We start from the raw sequence: 17293 nt of genomic DNA on the forward strand, positions 1-17293 counted from the left end.
ATCACCTGGGATTATGTCCAGACAAATCTGAAATGTTGTGGTGTGAGGCATTTGAGAAACTGGACTGATCCACTTGAAATTACATTTAATGTGTATGCACGCGATTTGTTTCTTAGATCTTATGCACATGACTTCTTGACTGTAGAGCTAAAAAAAAATCACCTGAAAGTGCTGAAACAAGCTGAAATACGAAATTTAAGATGGAGCCATATGGACGTAACTGCTGCACTTCTGCCCCCTCGCCGGGTGGTGGCAGCAGCAAGCGCGCATGTGCCACAAACGGTATTCTCCACGCCCATACAAGGCGTTTACTTCAAATTTCCGCATTTTGAGCTAAAAGGACAAGTAGTCGCACTAAACTTTTCTCTGCTGTGGTGCAGTTGTTTTCGCTGTTATTTGAGTGGCAATGGCCAGACTTCTTCTGGGGGCAAACCTGAGGAGATGCGTCGCCTCTCAGATCAGAATGGCATCTGATCAGGTAAACTTTGGTGGGTTTGGTGACAGTTTTGGACGTTAGCAGCTAGCTCGCTAATGTCTGCCATATCGGTAAAAGGCTGGCGAGGAAGCCAGGTGGTAAAAAAAATGCGACTTAATTGGTGGAAAAAGCAAACAGTGATGTTTGCAAATAGAGGCGGCAGAAGATCCCCCATGGCTGCAATGAAAAACACGCAAAATGATGTATGTGCAGTTTTATTTACCCCTAAACACTTTACTGACTCACTTTTTTGCGACATGTCAGTTGGTTTATGGCTATATAGACTAAGTTTGTGACATTAATTGTAATGTTGTTCTTATGAACAGGATAAATATTGTTATCCCCGTTTTAGTTGTGTAAATACCTGAAATAACCTGCATTTATGTGCAAAACTGCGGAAATGCGGCAAGCTCTTTATCTTGGAAGGAAAAATTAATTAAATTAAGCTTTATTCATTGTTTCAAACATACATTGTTGCTGAAAGGAGTCCGTGAAAGAAGTGAAAAATCTAACCTTACTGTGTCATTTCAGTTGAAGGTTGGCACACCTTATTCAGACTCCAGTGAAAATGGTCAAAGGTCAAAAAGATCACTGTAGTCTATTCCACATTCTAAACACTCAGTATGAGCTGCTGCACACTTTCTTCTTCTACTACTACATCCAGCTGCCTCCTTAAGAGGTTGTCACAGCAGATCGATTGTCTCCATCTCACCCCATCCCTAAAGATCCTCCTCTCTGCATCTTCTTCTTTACTATTCATGACCCTCCTCTGACATCTTCCTCTTTTCCCCCTGCCTGCCAGCTCCGTCTTAAACAGCCTTTATCCAGTATATCCACTATCCCTCCTTTTACACATGTACAAACCATCTCAGCTTTGCTTCCCAAACTTTTATCTCCAAACTGCTCGACCTGAGCTGTCTCATGTCTGATGTACTCATTTCTAAACTTGTCCGATCTGGTCATCCCAGTAAAGATCTTTACATCTTCAGCTGAGCCTCCTGTCATTTTGTCAGTGCCACCATCTCCAAACCATACATCATAACAGGTCTTGTCTTCTAAATCTACCCTTTCACTCTTGCTGCTATCCTTCTGTCACAAAACATTACAAACCGAACCAGTTTAAGAACTCTAGTTCTTCTATCATCTGGAATTCTTAACACCAATCTAAATAGGCTGAGGCTACACAGGTTGTGCTTTTTGTTTTTTAAAATATGTCTGTATCTACTTGTGTTGTAGACCCATTTGCACATATGGGTCTAGAACACAAATTGGGAGTCCCCATCAGGATGACAATGGGATTAAAATGGATCTGTGTGACCAAGATTTTAACTTGTGATGGATGAGCGTATACTTGTGGGTCAGATGAAAATAAATGCACTTGTCTTGATTTACAAAAATGCTGGTCCTAACATGTGCTTGCACTTTGTGATGTGTTTTGTTTTTTCTTCTAGCTTGGTGAGTTGGGCAAGGGAGCTGGGAAAGGTGGTGGTGGAGGAGGCTCTGTGAGAGAGGCCGGAGGTGCATTTGGAAAGAGAGAAGTAGCGGAAGAGGAGCGATACTTCAGGTAAATACTCCCTTGGATTTTTGTTTTTTCCCCACAACACTTTCACCCATTAACTTTTATTTTTATTTTTTCCACTTGTAGGCAGAAGGAGAAGGAGCAGATGGAAGCTCTGCGGAAGCATCATACGGAGGAGATTGAGCACCACAAAAAGGAGATTGAGCGTCTACAGAAAGAGATCGATCGCCACAAGGGCAAAATCAGAAAGCTCAAACATGACGACTGAACCTTGTTATTTCTCCTTAGGAGTCCAGACTTATCAAAAGGTTAATGGTCATTAGGCATTGATTTTTTTCCTGCTTATGTAAAGCAGGGGTCATGCTAACACTATAACTTCAAGAACAATGAAATAAAATGATTAATTTTCACATGTATCCAGAATTCATTGCCTCTACTTTATTGCCAAACCTTTTTTTACTTTGAGCTTTGAATTGTTTATTAGAATAAGGAGGCTGATCCTCTTTGTAGAAATGTGGCTCCTATTGGGTTAAAGCGGTGCCAGTTGTAGTTCATTCTCCGTGGTTGGATAGCTGATGAAGCGCTCGTTTTTCATCCCAGCGCTACTCGGTCAGTTTGGGTGTAAAGCCCTTTTGAGCTTGGCCCGGTTATCGCCTGGTTTTGTTGGCGTTAAGCTCAGCTCACTTCATACCTTATAAGCAGTAAGCATACGTCTTAAACTTTGTATAAGCGTCAGGTTGTCCGATACGAGCACGCCCGGCCTGGCCTGTCAAAACGAACATACCCGCCCTCACTCGGCGAGTTTTCGTCCACATCTCGCGATGGTTGCGAAGCAGTGGCGTTGTTCGGGCGAGCCGACGACGAGACCGTATCTGTCTGGAAATTTGTCTCGTGGGTTAGACTCAAACATATTCCGCGCATTTAGACACTATTTGTATGTCCGATAGGCTAGTCGTTTCACGTTTTAGCACCCGTCGGAGTTAGTTTCCTGAATCGCTCTGGTGAGTTTCGCTAACTGTGTGTTTGCCCGTGTACGGGGCGCGCGTGTACTTGATTTGCGAAAGGTGTCTTTCTGCACGGCGAGGCCTTCGTATGTAAGCTCGTTAGCCAGCTAGAAAGCTAACCATCATCATTGTTTTGTTTTTTTCGCAAGGGCAAGATAACGTATTCGGGGATCCCGCGTGACCAAAAATGCTGTAAAATCTATCCAGCGTTGTCTGCTTGTAGAAGAGGGTGTTGTGGGGTCAAAAACATATGGACGTAAATGCATAAAAAGAAAAGCATTCATCTCGCTGGCTTGCAAGCTGCATGTGAAGGGGGGCGGGACTGAGGCTGTACGTGTTTTCTTGAAGTGACCAGGTTGTTGTTGTGCAGTACATTATAACGTGTCGACGCCGATTATAGTTCGTAAATTACATTCATAAGAACTACAGTTCCAGTGAGTCCTATTTTTAAAAAATTAAATGGAAACCATAAAGCTTGTAAATCAACTTGATTTACTGCACTTGAGTTGATGACATACATAAAGATTGAAGTGTAGTTTAGGATTGTGGATCTTTCTATTTATTGGTCTGATTTTAAGTAAAATAACCTGTTAAGAAGAACCATTAAAACATTAAAATTAAGTAAAATGTATTTCTTTGCTTTGCTGCTGAAGGAGAATGGCTGCTGCTGAGGTAAACGGTAGTTCTGCCCCGGCAAAGGAGGAGGAAGAGCCCATGGATGTGACCACAACACACACAGAGAACTACCAGACCCTCCTTGATGCTGGGCTGCCCCAGAAAGTAGCTGAAAGTCTAGATAATATCTTCCAGACAGGTGAGCGGCTGTATGTTTATTTCCACTAAAAGAATAATGTATACCTGCTTTTCTGTAGCTAAGCCTCATGCTGAACATCCATTGTACCCGTAGGCCTAGTGGCATACGTTGACCTGGACGAAAGGGCTATCGATGCACTGCGGGAGTTCAACGAGGAGGGAGCGCTTACTGTGCTGCAGCAGTTCAAAGAGAGCGACCTGTCCCATGTACAGGTATCCACATAGGCGAAAATGAATAGAACCCATGTCTCTTTGCCCTTGACAGGAGTTTTAACTTGACACAAATTGTTGCAAATTAATTATCTCGTTTGTTTTTGTTTTTTATTGCAGAATAAAAGTGCTTTCCTTTGTGGAGTTATGAAGACCTACAGACAGAGAGAAAAACAAGGAAGTAAGGTACAAGAGTCCACCAAGGGCCCAGATGAGGCAAAAATAAAGGTAAACAAAGTCATTTGGCTAAGTTTTTTTGTGTAGCGGGTCAGATTGAATGTCATATAAACACGCCTCTGCAGCCACAGCTCAGTTAATGTTTGTTTTGTGTGTGTGTGTGTGTGTGTGTGTGTGTGTGTGTTTCAGGCCCTGTTGGAGCGCACAGGATACACCCTGGATGTCACTACAGGCCAGAGAAAATATGGGGGTCCTCCACCTGAGGATGTGTTCAAAGGCACTCATCCAGGCAGTGGAACTGAGGTAGAGAAGCAATTAAAAGATAAAATATAGGATAAAATTGTCTGTCATGATTTCCAAGGCTGGGTTTTGTTATTTGAGTAAGACTAAGAAAATATGAGCTACAGTGTCATTCATAAAGACTAAAAGCGTAATGTTTTGCAAATCATTACGCTCGCTCACATTTCTTTCCCCTCTGTTCACTCCTCAGGTTTTTGTTGGAAAAATCCCCAGGGATTTGTATGAAGATGAGCTGGTGCCACTCTTTGAGTCTGCTGGTCCCATCTGGGACCTCAGGTTAATGATGGACCCTTTATCTGGTCAGAACAGAGGTTATGCCTTCATCACATACTGCAATAAGGATGATGCACAGAAGGCTGTGAAGCTTGTAAGTAATGTCGCGGGAAATATCAGTCCATATTTTTAACAGCTTGAGGGGAAATAGACTTAAAGGTTTACTTATTGGAAAGTGAAATAACTTGTGCTTCACAGTGTTTTCAGCTCCTTTCACTCATTTGTTAACTTGTCTGTTTTTTGTTTTTTTGTTTTTTACAGTGTGATAACCATGAAATCCGCCCTGGAAAGTACTTGGGAGTTTGTATATCTGTTGCAAACAATCGGCTGTTTGTCGGATCGATTCCAAAGAACAAAACAAGAGAAAGTATATTGGAAGACTTTGGCAAAGTGACAGGTTTGTTTCTAACATGCAGGTTTTTGTTTCTTAGAGACTCATTTAAACAAATTATCAGTGCTTAAAAATGATTGATAAACGCACACAACAACGGTTGTGATAGTCAGATGTTATTGTTTGCCTCACAGAGGGTCTCCAAGAGGTGATATTGTATCATCAGCCGGATGACAAGAAAAAGAACCGTGGTTTCTGTTTCCTCGAGTATGAGGACCACAAGTCCGCGGCACAAGCTCGCCGTCGCCTGATGAGCGGCAAGGTCAAAGTGTGGGGGAACCCGGTCACTGTTGAGTGGGCTGACCCTGTAGCTGAACCAGACCCAGAGGTCATGGCTAAGGTTAGCGATTTTAGTGTCTCATTGTTTAATACACATCAGGCACGCTCTGCATTCCAGTGTGACAAACATACTGTTTCCTCTGTTATTATTATAGGTAAAGGTGCTCTTTGTGAGGAAGCTGGCAACAGCAGTGACTGAAGAGCTTCTTGAAAAGACCTTTTCCCAGTTTGGAAAGCTGGAACGAGTGAAGAAATTGAAAGACTACGCTTTTGTCCATTTTGAAGAGAGGGATGCTGCCGTAAAGGTGAGTTTCTCATGCTTTGGCCAAACCTTTTTGATTGTGTGATGATTCTGTGTGTTTCTTTTATGAGTAACTGATTGTTTTGTTTGATTAGGCAATGGAGGAGATGAATGGGAAGGAACTGGGAGGAGAAGAAATTGAGATTGTCTTGGCAAAGCCCCCAGACAAGAAGAGGAAAGAGCGCCAAGCAGCTCGGCAGACTACCAGAAATGCGGGGTGAGTCAGAGACATCTGACTGGTCAGCTGACGTCTTCTCATTTAAGGAATCAATTGCTTGAAGTGATATCTTCTTCTTTCCAGGTATGATGACTACTACTACTACCCACCTCCACGCATGCCTCCGCCAGGCCGAGGCAGGGGCCGTGGTGGCCGAGGGGGCTATGCCTATCCACCAGATTACTATGGCTATGACGACTACTACGATGACTACTATGGCTACGACTATCATGACTACCGTGGTGGCTATGAAGACCCTTACTACGGCTACGAAGACGTGTACACCATGAGGGGCCGTGGTACTCGTCCCAGCAGGGGAGGTCCACCTCCTCCCAGGGCTCGTGGAGCTCCACCGACACGAGGCCGGGGTGGCTACGCCCAAAGAGGGCCACCCCTCGGTGGTCCGAGGGGTGGCCGAGGAGGGCGGGGTGCCCCTTTCCAGCCTCAGAGGGGCCGCGGTCCTCGCGGGGCCAGGGGCAATCGCGGCGGAAACGTCGGCGGAAAGAGGAAGGCAGACGTGTTTAACCAGCCTGACTCCAAGCGCCGCCAGACCAACAACCAACAGAACTGGGGGTCCCAGCCCATCGCCCAGCAGCCCCTGCAGCAAGGGGCCGACTATTCCGGTAACTATGGTTACAGTAATGACACCATGGAGTTTTCACAGGATTCTTATGGGCAGCAGTGGAAGTAGATGCACCAAAAGGTATTTGGCAACAAAAAAAAAAAGAAAAGAGAAAAAAAAAAGAAAAACAACAATAAAAAAACAAACAAACAGGAGATTGGCCACAATGTTTTTGATTGACTTTTTATTCTTCATCCTTCGTGAAAAAAAAATCTGTATATATCTCAGAAAAAATAAAAATAAACGGACAGACCCCAGAATTGGCTCAAGATGATTGGCAGGAAAGCCTTTTGGCTGAAGAAATGAACGTAGCCGTTGTGGTGAATCATTTCCTACTCCTACGGTTACATTGGGACACGTGTCTTTAAAAAAAGAAAAACACTCAAAAAACGCTTTTATTGTTACTTTTTGTTCCTGGTTCTTTTTAAAGCCAACAATGAACATTTACACACAAAAAAGGAAAAAAAGTGGACATTTCCTTCTCAAAAAGTCTGAGACAACATTAAATAATGAATATTGCCTTGCAGGAAGTTTCTGTCCATGCCCCTTTCCTCCCTTCTCCTTCTTGTACTCCCTTTTATTTGTGGTTTCTCATAGTTGCTTTAGGGACTTGCTTGTAAATAAATGCATATGGTAGAGCTTTCTTACGTCATTTTTTTTCTTTTTCTTTTTGCAACGGTGGAGAAAAGAATCCACAGGAAGGAAGAAAAATCAAAGTTTTGTAATGTTTAAAGTGTATGCCTAGCATTTCTAGATATAGACAAATTGTGTTTTGTTTTTTTTTTTGTTTTTTAAACTGATACCATAACTTCCTATGTTTTCTTTAAACTTGCCCAGTAGAATTTGGTTTGGCTTACCTTAAGAGCCATAGCAGTTTGTTCTCTGATGTTCTTTGTATTTATAACTTTTACGTTTGTTCCGTTTCAATAAAACTCAGCTGAGCATCAGTCAATTGTCAGATACTCAAATTCCGTGTTGTCATTCAGTATTTGATTTGATTTTTAATCTCAATTCTCACATTTGGATGAATATCTTCTTTTCCAAGTCAAATTCTTTCTCTCTCAAAGGTTAATCACAAACGACTGAAATTGCGCAGTCAGACAACGGGACGAGAATTCGAAAGGTGTCTGGATGATACAAAAGCAGGATTTATTTTTTTGTATTCCTTATTCTTCAGACTGCAGTAATATCCTGCACACTGAATTCATGTTGTGAATGTTGCAGCAACAATTAAAGGGACCGCACTGTAAATTGGACTCCTTGCAATTACCCAAGATTGTTCCTGTCTGTCAAACGGTGAACAACCAGCCTACCGTCACTTAATGCTGTCGTTTATGACGAGAAGATGGAAAGCAATTTACTCTTGTGAAAATAATGCAAGTGCTTATTGAGCTTTTTATTGACCGGCATTACATTTGATAATTGGGGAACAGTGGGTAGCTAACACAGGATTTTCACAGGTGTAAATTTCCAGCGCCTCCCAACTCCACTGTTTTGTTTTTCTCCCTCTTCTTTAGGGCTGACATCTTATGAAACTTAAGCTCTGTATCCACAAACTTTCAAGACAAGGACAGTTTTGGATAATAGTAAAAAAAATTTATTCACACGTCTGTGGTCCTGATACTGACCTCCTTACAACATTTAGAACAACACATTTGACTTGGAATGGATTTTCTGCAGCTAATTTCCAAAATCTGCACATCATCTCATCGTCTTTTTCTCTCCTTTTGAAGACCCCAAGGATCTGACCATCCAAATTTCCTAAAACGCACCTCCAGCTATAGCAAGCGATCACCTGTCAGGATCTCTTTAGAAAACTTTTTGGTTTTGTTTTGTTTCTTTTAGCCATTGCGTTTTGGTGCCATGGTGTCATTGTATTTTGTTTCATGTGTCTGTCCTCTTATTCCAACCTGCCTAGGTGGAGAAGCATTGAGAGCGGCACCGCTAGAATGAGGAACTCACCTGAACGGTACTCAAGGGTGAGCTAGCCTTGCACAGAGTACTGTCTCCTCTTCTCTAGCTAATTGTAATCACTGGAGAAACACTAGCCCTAATTATACACTATGCTTTTATCATCTCCTTGCTAATATACTCTGCTGTGAATCAACTTTTTTTTCCTTAGGGTTTTTTTGGGGGGTGGGGGGTTGATTTTTTTCTCTCCTCTTTTCCAGGCTATCAAGAAGAAACAGAAATTGATTGAAGAATCATTGGAAATAATAATTCAAACCGGCAGATTTCTGGGGTTTAGAGAACATGGGAATGATGGGTACTTCATTCACATTTATAATGCCAATTTTTCATCTAAAGGTCAATGGGAGTCGTGCACAAATTTAGACTGATTAAACAGCCAGAAGGGCAGCCAGCCAAGGAATTTGGTAAGCACTTGTAAACCTAAAACTATGCAAAACACCTGCTGCCTGTCTCAGCTTACTGCACCAAAATCGTCTCAGTTGTCTGCACGCGTTCTTTAATTTGGGCGGTGGGTGCGGAATGGACATTTTTCCCCTTCTGCGCCACTAGAGGTAGCAGCTCTGCACCAGCACTACCAGTGGTGCATTGTTTCCTTAGCCGATGCTGCACTTATTGGCTATTTTCAGAGCTGAATAGGTGTTAATTAGGGGGTCCATATTTACTAGAGAAGCTACTTTCCATATTTATTCAATCAGATTTTGAGCTGCTAACTTAAACCTCTGTGAAACTGGCCTGTGTTTAAACAAAGGCTGCACCTCTAAACTGATGTCTTTACCCTTTACCGCCACAAGATGGCAGTAGAAGGGCTACATTATTTATGTTTCACAGGTAAGCCGGGGATGTAGAGCTAGTTACTGACACACACACATTTTGATTAAAGTGCCTGCAAATGCTGGAGTTTCCATAACAGCCTCTCATATCAGAACTGTGTCTTTATATGTTGCCTCTTGTCACCAGGCAGTAAAGGAGCTGCCCCCATCCATGTGAATGGGTTCACAGAAATGGAAAGGACTGATTGGTAAGATTGTTCATTATCAAGTAACACTCAGAAAGATTAAATATGATTTTATTTTTAGGTTAGTTTATGTTTTAAAACATAATGTTGGATGTCCTAGTTCTAAACTTCCCAGAGCAAGTAAGTCTTATAAGGTTTTCAGAATAAAAATATATAAAGTTATTAATCTTGTGGATTTTATAAATGAGCATCATATGACTCTTTACGGTCATGTGCAGGGTTTGATGGTTAATGTTTAAAAATTGATCAACCAGGATTTTTTTAGCAAGCTTTGTGTGTATGTTTTCTAGGGACTGCTATCCCTGATGATAAACCACATACCACAAGATGAGGAAGGTGCAGAGGTCCAGAACCCAGGGGGCACATCAGCCACATTAGGCTCAACAGAAGTCAGAGGTCAGAAAGTTTTGCATCATAGTAATCGTATAAATGATCCCCTTCTCAGCTAGAGCAATGTTATGCATCAGAGATGTGAAGATTTTATAGTGCTTGATTTTTAAATAAATAAAAACATGTCCTTTTTTTGTCTTTGGACAGAAATCGAAGAAAAAGATGGACACGTGACCCACAGCTCCATCAGAGGCCTTTGGCTCCACCTAGTAGGCGGCCACTGCTCATTCATCCAGCTCAAAGATTTACTGCTGGGAGAGGGAACGATCTATGTATCGGACTGTTTGATACATGTTATTGCACAAATAAATTTGCAGCTTTGTGTGTGCATATTTTTTTTTCTTTTGTATAAACACAATATTATACAACTACAGCATTTCTGAGATCTCATTGGAAATGATTGAGTGCAGTAAACTATAGCTGACTGTCTCATAGCACATTTCCTGTCTCATAGTCTCATAGCACATTTCCAGTCAAACCAGTGGAAATGGGCAATAGGGGAGTGGGCATATGTGGCTCACTGTTAGACCTCAGCCAATCAAGGTGACTGTACTCAGCTCACTGACTCACATCACTCAATACAAATAAATACAGGAAGCACAGAGTTGACCTAAGCAAAGGGAAGTTCATGCCTTAAACGTTCAAATAAATATTGCATTAGTCACACAGGGTGTCTGCACCATTGCACTTATAAATATATATTCTTAGATGTTCAGTCAAGTGTAGTACAGTGAATACACAGGCAGACGCAGATGTGTAGTACGACAGTGGGGGCTGGTTTGGGGAAAAAAAGGCTGAAGACATGTTACAACAGAGTCCTGCACCAGCTTAAAGATTTCAGCAAAGCGTTCTGAAGGCGCGACCGCTGTTTGTAATCCTTCGTCGCTAAATGTTAAACAGGTTAAAAAAAAAAACGTCGAAGCGGAAGTAAAGTCTTCTAGTTCCTGTCATGTCAAAATATGCCAATGCAATGTTTTTAATTTGAAAAACTTTAACCCTTTCTAACCCAGCACATTCATTCACTTTCATATTTTTTCAATATTTAAAATTGTTATAAAACGTGTTCTTACGTTACGTAGGTTTATTTTTAATCTGTAGTCACGTGATGTCACTACGTCACATGTAAACCCGAGCGAAGATGGCGACCGCCGAGGGAGAGTCTTCTGTGCATAGTGTGTCGGATGAATTATTTCAAAATTTTTATACTGAGGTAAAGCAGATTTAAAGTTAGATTATTCACTTTAAAGTATCGGTTGCTGTCTTTGCACCGCCTGAAGCCGGTTATTGAGCGGTTACCCCGTTTATCACCTACGAGGCCTGCTGACATCAGCTAACGAGAAGCTAACGTTAAACGAGATGTTTGTGAGCAGCTTCAGTCTTCTGCTAGTACGAAAAAAACACCGTTATTTGGGCTTATTTTATTCATTATTATCAGAAGCTGGTACTACAAGCCATGTTACCTAAACTATGGCTTGCTTAGTAGGAGTTACTGCGTTGGCGGGCCTTTTATGGAGCTGCTGCTGGGTCAGTGTACATGTTGACCTGTATTTATTTAATGAGGATAGCTTCCTGAAAAGATTAAGAGCATCCTTCTCGTTCTTCGTATTTCATTCTTCGGAGCTGGCTGACATAATTCAGAAGAAAATAAAAATGTATTCCGACAGCCTTGTTTGCCAGGAGCTTTGCATTGTGCTGTTTTTCACTGTTTTGTTTTGCTGCTGTTGTTGTTTTGTTTTGTTTTGTTTTACTTGAATATCTAGATATTTATTTTATTTATTTTTTACAGGTGAAGCAGATTGAGAAGCGAGACTCTGTGTTAACCTCCAAGCAGCAGATTGACAGACTGCTCAGACCTGGCGCATCATACTTCAATCTCAACCCTTTTGAGGTAACCTAGTGCACTAATGGTGTGGATTATTTCAATTATTATTATCATTGTTAAATATGCTACCTATCTACCTACCTATCAATGTATGTATGCAGCATTTTTAATAAATCATTCACACTTCACTTCTAATTAACAAAGCAACTGCAATAATGTATATAGCTTTTAGGAGCTTATGTAATTAATATTTATACTTGATGCTTACTTATTATTTCCATATCTGTATCTTATTAGACCAAAAATCAAAGAAGAGAAAACAGTTTTAAAATGTACCCTTTTAAAAGTTGTGAACACTGATCTTAGGAATCAAATCATGTTTTTTTTAAGTGACAGTCTTCCTTCATTCTGTGCAATAATTTTGACTCCTCATACGACTCACACAACCAATCTGAAAGGATCTGTGATTGGCCAAAGTCACCTGTCAGGGACAAACTTTTCCAAAGCCTAATACCAGAACCCAAGAGTTATGTAATATTATTCAAAGCACTAACTGCTTATGATGTATCAACGTTATGAGATCCAACACTATTAACAATTGTCGATTTCAAATCTCTTTCAGGTTCTGCAAATTGATCCAGAGGCAACAGATGATGAACTGAAGAAAAGGTTTCGGGCGGTAAGGAAGTCTTATGGAGGAGAGGCTTTTCAGTGACCTAATTTTTACAGACATGGCGTGTTTTTTGCAATGCTGTTTTTGTTTTTCATTTTAAATCTCCTCTACTTGGCAGTTGTCCATTTTGGTCCATCCAGACAAAAATCAGGATGATCCAGACAGATCGCAGAAAGCTTTCGAAGGTAACAATTCTCTCACGTACATCTCTTATGGCTTGTATTTTTGTACAGCTCCAAGTTAATTAAAATGGGTTTTATTGGCTATTTGGACACTCAATAAACTTTGGAGGAAAAAGACAAAACCTCAAAAACAGTTTCTGTGTCATTGTTGTTTTTGTACAAATTAAAATACATAAAAGTACGAAAACAACAATTTGACTTTGTTAGAGCCTCTGTGATACAGTTATCTGCTAATCTTACATTAAACTACTCTTTAATCGAGCCTTAATGTCGTACTATGTCCAGCTGTGGACAAGGCATACAAACTCTTACTGGATCCAGAGCAGAAGAAGAGAGCCTTAGATGTGATTCATGCAGGAAAGGAATATGTGGAGCATATGGTGAGTATTTTCCACACTGACTTTAAAAAAAACAAACTCTAATGCTTTTTTCCCCCTTTCCATGTTACTCAGCTTTCATTATCTGGACTTTTTTAATGCGATGTTTCTTTATATTTTAAAGGTAAAAGAGAAAAGGAAACAGTTGAAGAAAGAAGGGAAACCACTGGATGTGGAGGAAGATGATCCGGAAATGGTAAGTTCTACTGAGGTACTGAGACTTTTATTGTAATTTCAGAACCACGTTTTAAAGGGAAGGCAAGTAAAGAATAGTTCTGTCTTTATCACAAACTACTGGATTAGCAACATGTAAAAAAGAGGGATAGTGCTATCACTGCAAACCAATAGCAGAATTTTGCACCAGGAAAGACATTGAAGTAAGTGTAACTTCATAGGGGTGAGAGGCTTTTAAAAACATTATTTTGGGGCAAACTAGGTAAACCTTTATTTTTTAAATCTGATTTGACTGATGCATGTAGTTTTTATGTGGCAGACACCACTGAAATTAAAGTATTTTGAATAAATGCCCAGCAGTGTTACCAAAAGGCAGTGAAGGTGAATGAGTTTAAATACCTGGGATCAACTATCTAAAGTAACAGTGTGTTGAAGAGCAGAGTGGAGTGGGTGATTTGTGACAGAAGGATAGCAACAAGAATGAAAAGGAAGGCTTTCAAGATGGTAATGAGATCTCCTATGATGTATGAAAAAGCACTGACAAAAGACGTCCAGAGGACCAGAATAGACAGGATTAGAAACAAGTAGATCAGAGGGACGGCTCGGGTTGAGCAGTTTGGAGACAAAATTAGAGAGGCAAGGCTCAGTTGGTTTGGACATGTGCAGGGGAGGGATAGTAAATATACTGGATTGAAGATGGAGTTGCCAGACAAGAGGAAAGGGGGATGAGCACAGAAAAGATTTGTGGAAGTAGTGAAGGCTTTGTGTGACAGAGGATAATAGGAATAGAGGTAAATGATCCACTGTGGTGATTGCTAAAGGGAACAGCTGAATTCACAGTCAGTTCAGAATTGCCAGTTAACCTAACATGCAAACATGTGTCAGCCCTGGTTTAGTACTTGGGACCTTCTTGCTCTGAGGAAACAGAGCTAACTACTGTGCTTCATATCATACATGTATTTTTTATTTTTCTCTCTCTCCAGTTCAAGCAAGCAGTGTACAAACAGACCATGAAGCTGTTCGCAGAGCTGGAAATCAAGAGGAAGGAGAGGGAAGCAAAGGAAATGCATGAAAGGTAATGGGCGGGATTTTTAAGAACTTGGTTGCTGCTCTGTATGACTAAAACATTTACCCGTCTTTACCACTTGGTAGTTTGTTTTAGAAACAGAGAATGTTTTCATTCATAACATCCTGGATTTCTCTCAATTTACCAGGAAAAGGGCGAGAGAAGAAGAAATCGAGGCGGCAGAGAACGCTAAGCGACAGCGAGAGTGGCAGAAAAACTTCGAGGTGCGTTCTTGTGTGCCAGTTGTTACGCATCTGTAAATAGAAACACGATGACTGTGCCATTTGGATTTCTTAATTGAAAAATAATATTTTTATTTGCTTCAGGAAACAAGAGATGGACGTGTGGACAGCTGGAGGAACTTCCAGGCCAAAGGAAAAAGCAAAGAGAAGAAGAACAGGTCCTTCCTAAAGCCCCCTAAAGTCAAAATGGAACAGAGGGAATGATGTAAAACTGGACTTCACTCAATTAAAATCCACTGTTTAAATGAAAGAAACACTTCTGTGTATCCTCTCCTTGTTGTCTGCGGTCATCTGTGTAATCATCATCACAGCCATCAGCATTGTGTCGTAGGACAACATCCCGACCCCGACAGCTGTAGTTTTGTACTTGGCTTTTCTAATGTACATATTTGTGATCTGGAGATCATACCTGCCCCATGTAATAAAGAAATGATGCATCTTCCATTTGTGTGACAGAGGGTGGAAGCATGGTTTGCTGTCATTTGCTTTCTTGTTCTCCTTGTTTTGTTTTTTTTAAATAAATCTTTGTCTTAACAAGCCTACTTCACTGTGGTCTCCAAAACTGTTAAAACTTGCAGAAAAAAGTGAAATAACTAGGTCATGGGATACGGATATCTATAAGCTATGTGGCATCTATGCTTCTTATTATCTGGCTGTCATTGATTCCTTTTATAAGTAGAATATCAACTGGATACAAATTTACAAATGTGTTGTTGGAACAGGCATTCTTGTTAAGAACCTACGTCTCTGTGCATGTCTTCTGTGTATTCATAATATAAATTTAAGCAGCTCACCGTTTTACTCCCAAGTTATGTTGTTTTGGAGAAAATAAATTTTAAAAAACTGCTTAGTTTCTGTTTTGGCTTTTTTTTAAGCACAAAAGGAAAAAAAGAACTCGGAAAATGAACAGTGGGAAAATAAAATACCAGTTTAATAATTCAGTTTTAAAACTTTTTTTCTTTGCAGTTGTGCTCAGCAAACACCATGAAACAATGGAGATGGCTACAGTGTATAATTTGTAAAACAAACATCAAAACAAGAAGCAGCATTGTCTGCCAAAGGAAAAAGAATACTTCAGAAAATACAGTAATACAAATGTTTCCCGTCCTCCTGGGTTACATGGTGTCAGTCTCATTTTCTCCATCCAGTCTCATTTGCAGAAAAATCTGCAAAAGCATGTGGCTCATTGAAAAAAATCTAAACGTCCTTACGCGTCCCATCTCACATGACTGTGCACTGATCTCCTGCACCTGCACCAGGCGCCGTCACAGCAGGGGATGCATTAGTACCCCCCATCAATCCATCCAGACTGAGGCCCTGAAAAGCTCCAAAGAAGGAGTCGTCGTTGGTCGGGGTCGGTTTCCTCCTGGAAGCGTTGCTCTGCTGCAGGCACATGTGTTCAGGTTAGATAATGACACGCTGATAAGTCAGTTGCATTTGAATGTAGCTGCTCACTTACCCGTGGGAGGCAGTGATGGCTCCTGAAGTGAGTTTTCCTGACAGTCCTTTCAGCATTCTTCTTGGCCAGCATGGCTTGCTGACGTTTCCTTTGGCAAACAGCAAAGAGCAACATTTAGCGTGGCACATGGGCGAGGAGCTTATTCATGTGAGGAAGAGTCTTATCCTCACTAAGCCAGGTCTGTCTGGCCAAGAGTCTTAGCTTGATGACAAGATAGTAACTGAAAATCATTGTTTTCCTAAAATACAACAGCAACTCTAACTCTGTTTATTGTATTGCAAAGAAAGCTAAAAGTGATCGTGAAAAACTCCACACAGCCTGGAAAAACCACATTAAAAACTGAAATTCAATCAATCAATCACATGAATGCTTCTGTTTAATTTTCTTTTTTTTTACCTTTCCCTCTTCAGTTCATCCTGGTAAGCTCTGAGCCAGGAGTCTGGCACTTTTTGGCTGTTGCAGGGAACGCTTCTCCTCCTGCTGACGCTCCTCCTGCGGGTGAAGCTGCTTCTCCGGACAGACTGGCTCCTCCCGGCGCCCCTCTTGGTGGTGCTTTTCCCCGACACGCAGCTGGTGAACTGCTTCAGGGGAGCGCCCAGTGACATTAAGGAATCCATTTGCGCCGTTTGTAGATGTCGCTTGATTTATCAGGTAGACTTTTCCAACTATTTAAGGCAATATCAGCATGAAGGTGCGACTCTTTGACTATTTGGGATAAATCTTCAGCAGAAGAAGTGAGGCTTTTATTGGAGACTGTAATCTGCAAATAAAAAGTACAAGCAGAGAAAACTTTAATACCTCTATATTGAAATTAAAAAAAGGAAAAAAAAATACTCTCCATCCTTTATTTGGGAAACTTTGTCTGTGTCCATAAAAAAGAGACACCCTAAAGTCACAATTTTACACAACATGTTGCACATGGCTTAAAGAAACAATGACTGACCTTTGTGCGTTCTCCTGTAGACACAATGGGCTGATGGTATCATTTGTCAAAGCTGTAAAGCAAAGGATCCATTTAATGCTCTGCTGCCAGCACTTCAGCTTGTGTACCTGTAGACACCTCCGCTCCGCAGCGCTCTGCTCTTATGCGGATTTGACTGATGACCTTGCAGGTCTACAAATTGGATTAGCTGAGGACGCAACAGTCGCTTATCTCATTAACAGCAGAGTAGCTGCAAACAAATCTGCACATGCAAACAGATGCTTATTTAGATTTTGGCTGCTGAAATAGTTCCGAAATTTACATCCAGGGGACTGACGACGACTAGGCTCCACTTAGTTTTGTCATTGTCAATTTTAGCAGCTGATGAAATTATTTGGCAACAGGGTCAGAGGAAGCCT

General features: G+C 41.1%; 3 protein-coding genes across 7 annotated transcripts; all 3 read left to right on the forward strand.

The window, feature by feature from the left end:
* Positions 1-302: 302 nt before the first annotated feature.
* Positions 303-2410, forward strand: atp5if1a (ATP synthase inhibitory factor subunit 1a). The gene is made up of 3 exons (XM_003452433.5): positions 303-478; positions 1927-2039; positions 2121-2410. Exons 1-3 carry the CDS (start codon positions 407-409, stop codon positions 2260-2262), a joined length of 327 nt encoding a protein of 108 aa, XP_003452481.1. The 5' UTR covers positions 303-406; the 3' UTR covers positions 2263-2410.
* Positions 2411-2786: 376 nt separating this feature from the next.
* Positions 2787-10287, forward strand: LOC100693900 (heterogeneous nuclear ribonucleoprotein R). Of its 5 annotated transcripts, none has more exons than XM_005457193.4 (16): positions 2808-2995; positions 3652-3812; positions 3906-4024; positions 4142-4249; positions 4388-4501; positions 4689-4865; positions 5033-5168; positions 5297-5502; positions 5597-5746; positions 5838-5959; positions 6044-6582; positions 8500-8560; positions 8753-8956; positions 9510-9570; positions 9858-9963; positions 10105-10279. In XM_005457193.4, the coding sequence occupies exons 2-12, from the start codon at positions 3656-3658 to the stop codon at positions 8532-8534; spliced, it is 1863 nt and encodes a 620-aa protein (XP_005457250.1). In that variant the 5' UTR covers positions 2808-2995; positions 3652-3655; the 3' UTR covers positions 8535-8560; positions 8753-8956; positions 9510-9570; positions 9858-9963; positions 10105-10279. The 5 variants fall into 5 exon arrangements, with proteins under 5 accessions (XP_013131365.1, XP_005457250.1, XP_005457249.1 ...); XM_005457192.4 differs by having other exon boundaries at positions 8889-8956; XM_005457194.4 differs by lacking the exon at positions 8753-8956 and having other exon boundaries at positions 10105-10287.
* Positions 10288-11023: 736 nt separating this feature from the next.
* On the forward strand, positions 11024-15105 carry dnajc8 (DnaJ (Hsp40) homolog, subfamily C, member 8). The gene is made up of 9 exons (XM_003452435.5): positions 11024-11167; positions 11744-11845; positions 12402-12458; positions 12571-12637; positions 12920-13014; positions 13136-13207; positions 14169-14260; positions 14400-14475; positions 14578-15105. The coding sequence occupies exons 1-9, from the start codon at positions 11096-11098 to the stop codon at positions 14695-14697; spliced, it is 753 nt and encodes a 250-aa protein (XP_003452483.1). The 5' UTR covers positions 11024-11095; the 3' UTR covers positions 14698-15105.
* The last annotated feature ends 2188 nt before the right edge of the window (positions 15106-17293 follow it).

This window comes from Oreochromis niloticus, linkage group LG22 (assembly GCF_001858045.2).
Source record: "Oreochromis niloticus isolate F11D_XX linkage group LG22, O_niloticus_UMD_NMBU, whole genome shotgun sequence".
In the NCBI taxonomy this organism is placed as follows: Eukaryota; Metazoa; Chordata; class Actinopteri; order Cichliformes; family Cichlidae; genus Oreochromis; species Oreochromis niloticus.

Excerpts from the sequence above, each read along its gene's own strand:
- atp5if1a (XM_003452433.5), top strand. The coding sequence starts at position 407 with ATGGCCAGACTTCTTCTGGGGGCAAACCTGAGGAGATGCGTCGCCTCT. Across the intron at positions 479-1,926 it reads TCAGAATGGCATCTGATCAG|CTTGGTGAGTTGGGCAAGGG; the intron begins GTAAACTTTGGT and ends TTTTTCTTCTAG. Across the intron at positions 2,040-2,120 it reads GAAGAGGAGCGATACTTCAG|GCAGAAGGAGAAGGAGCAGA; the intron begins GTAAATACTCCC and ends TTCCACTTGTAG.
- LOC100693900 (XM_013275911.3), top strand. The coding sequence starts at position 3,656 with ATGGCTGCTGCTGAGGTAAACGGTAGTTCTGCCCCGGCAAAGGAGGAG. Across the intron at positions 4,502-4,688 it reads ATCCAGGCAGTGGAACTGAG|GTTTTTGTTGGAAAAATCCC; the intron begins GTAGAGAAGCAA and ends TTCACTCCTCAG. Across the intron at positions 4,866-5,032 it reads CACAGAAGGCTGTGAAGCTT|TGTGATAACCATGAAATCCG; the intron begins GTAAGTAATGTC and ends TGTTTTTTACAG.
- dnajc8 (XM_003452435.5), top strand. The coding sequence starts at position 11,096 with ATGGCGACCGCCGAGGGAGAGTCTTCTGTGCATAGTGTGTCGGATGAA. Across the intron at positions 12,459-12,570 it reads TGAAGAAAAGGTTTCGGGCG|TTGTCCATTTTGGTCCATCC; the intron begins GTAAGGAAGTCT and ends TCTACTTGGCAG. Across the intron at positions 12,638-12,919 it reads ATCGCAGAAAGCTTTCGAAG|CTGTGGACAAGGCATACAAA; the intron begins GTAACAATTCTC and ends TACTATGTCCAG.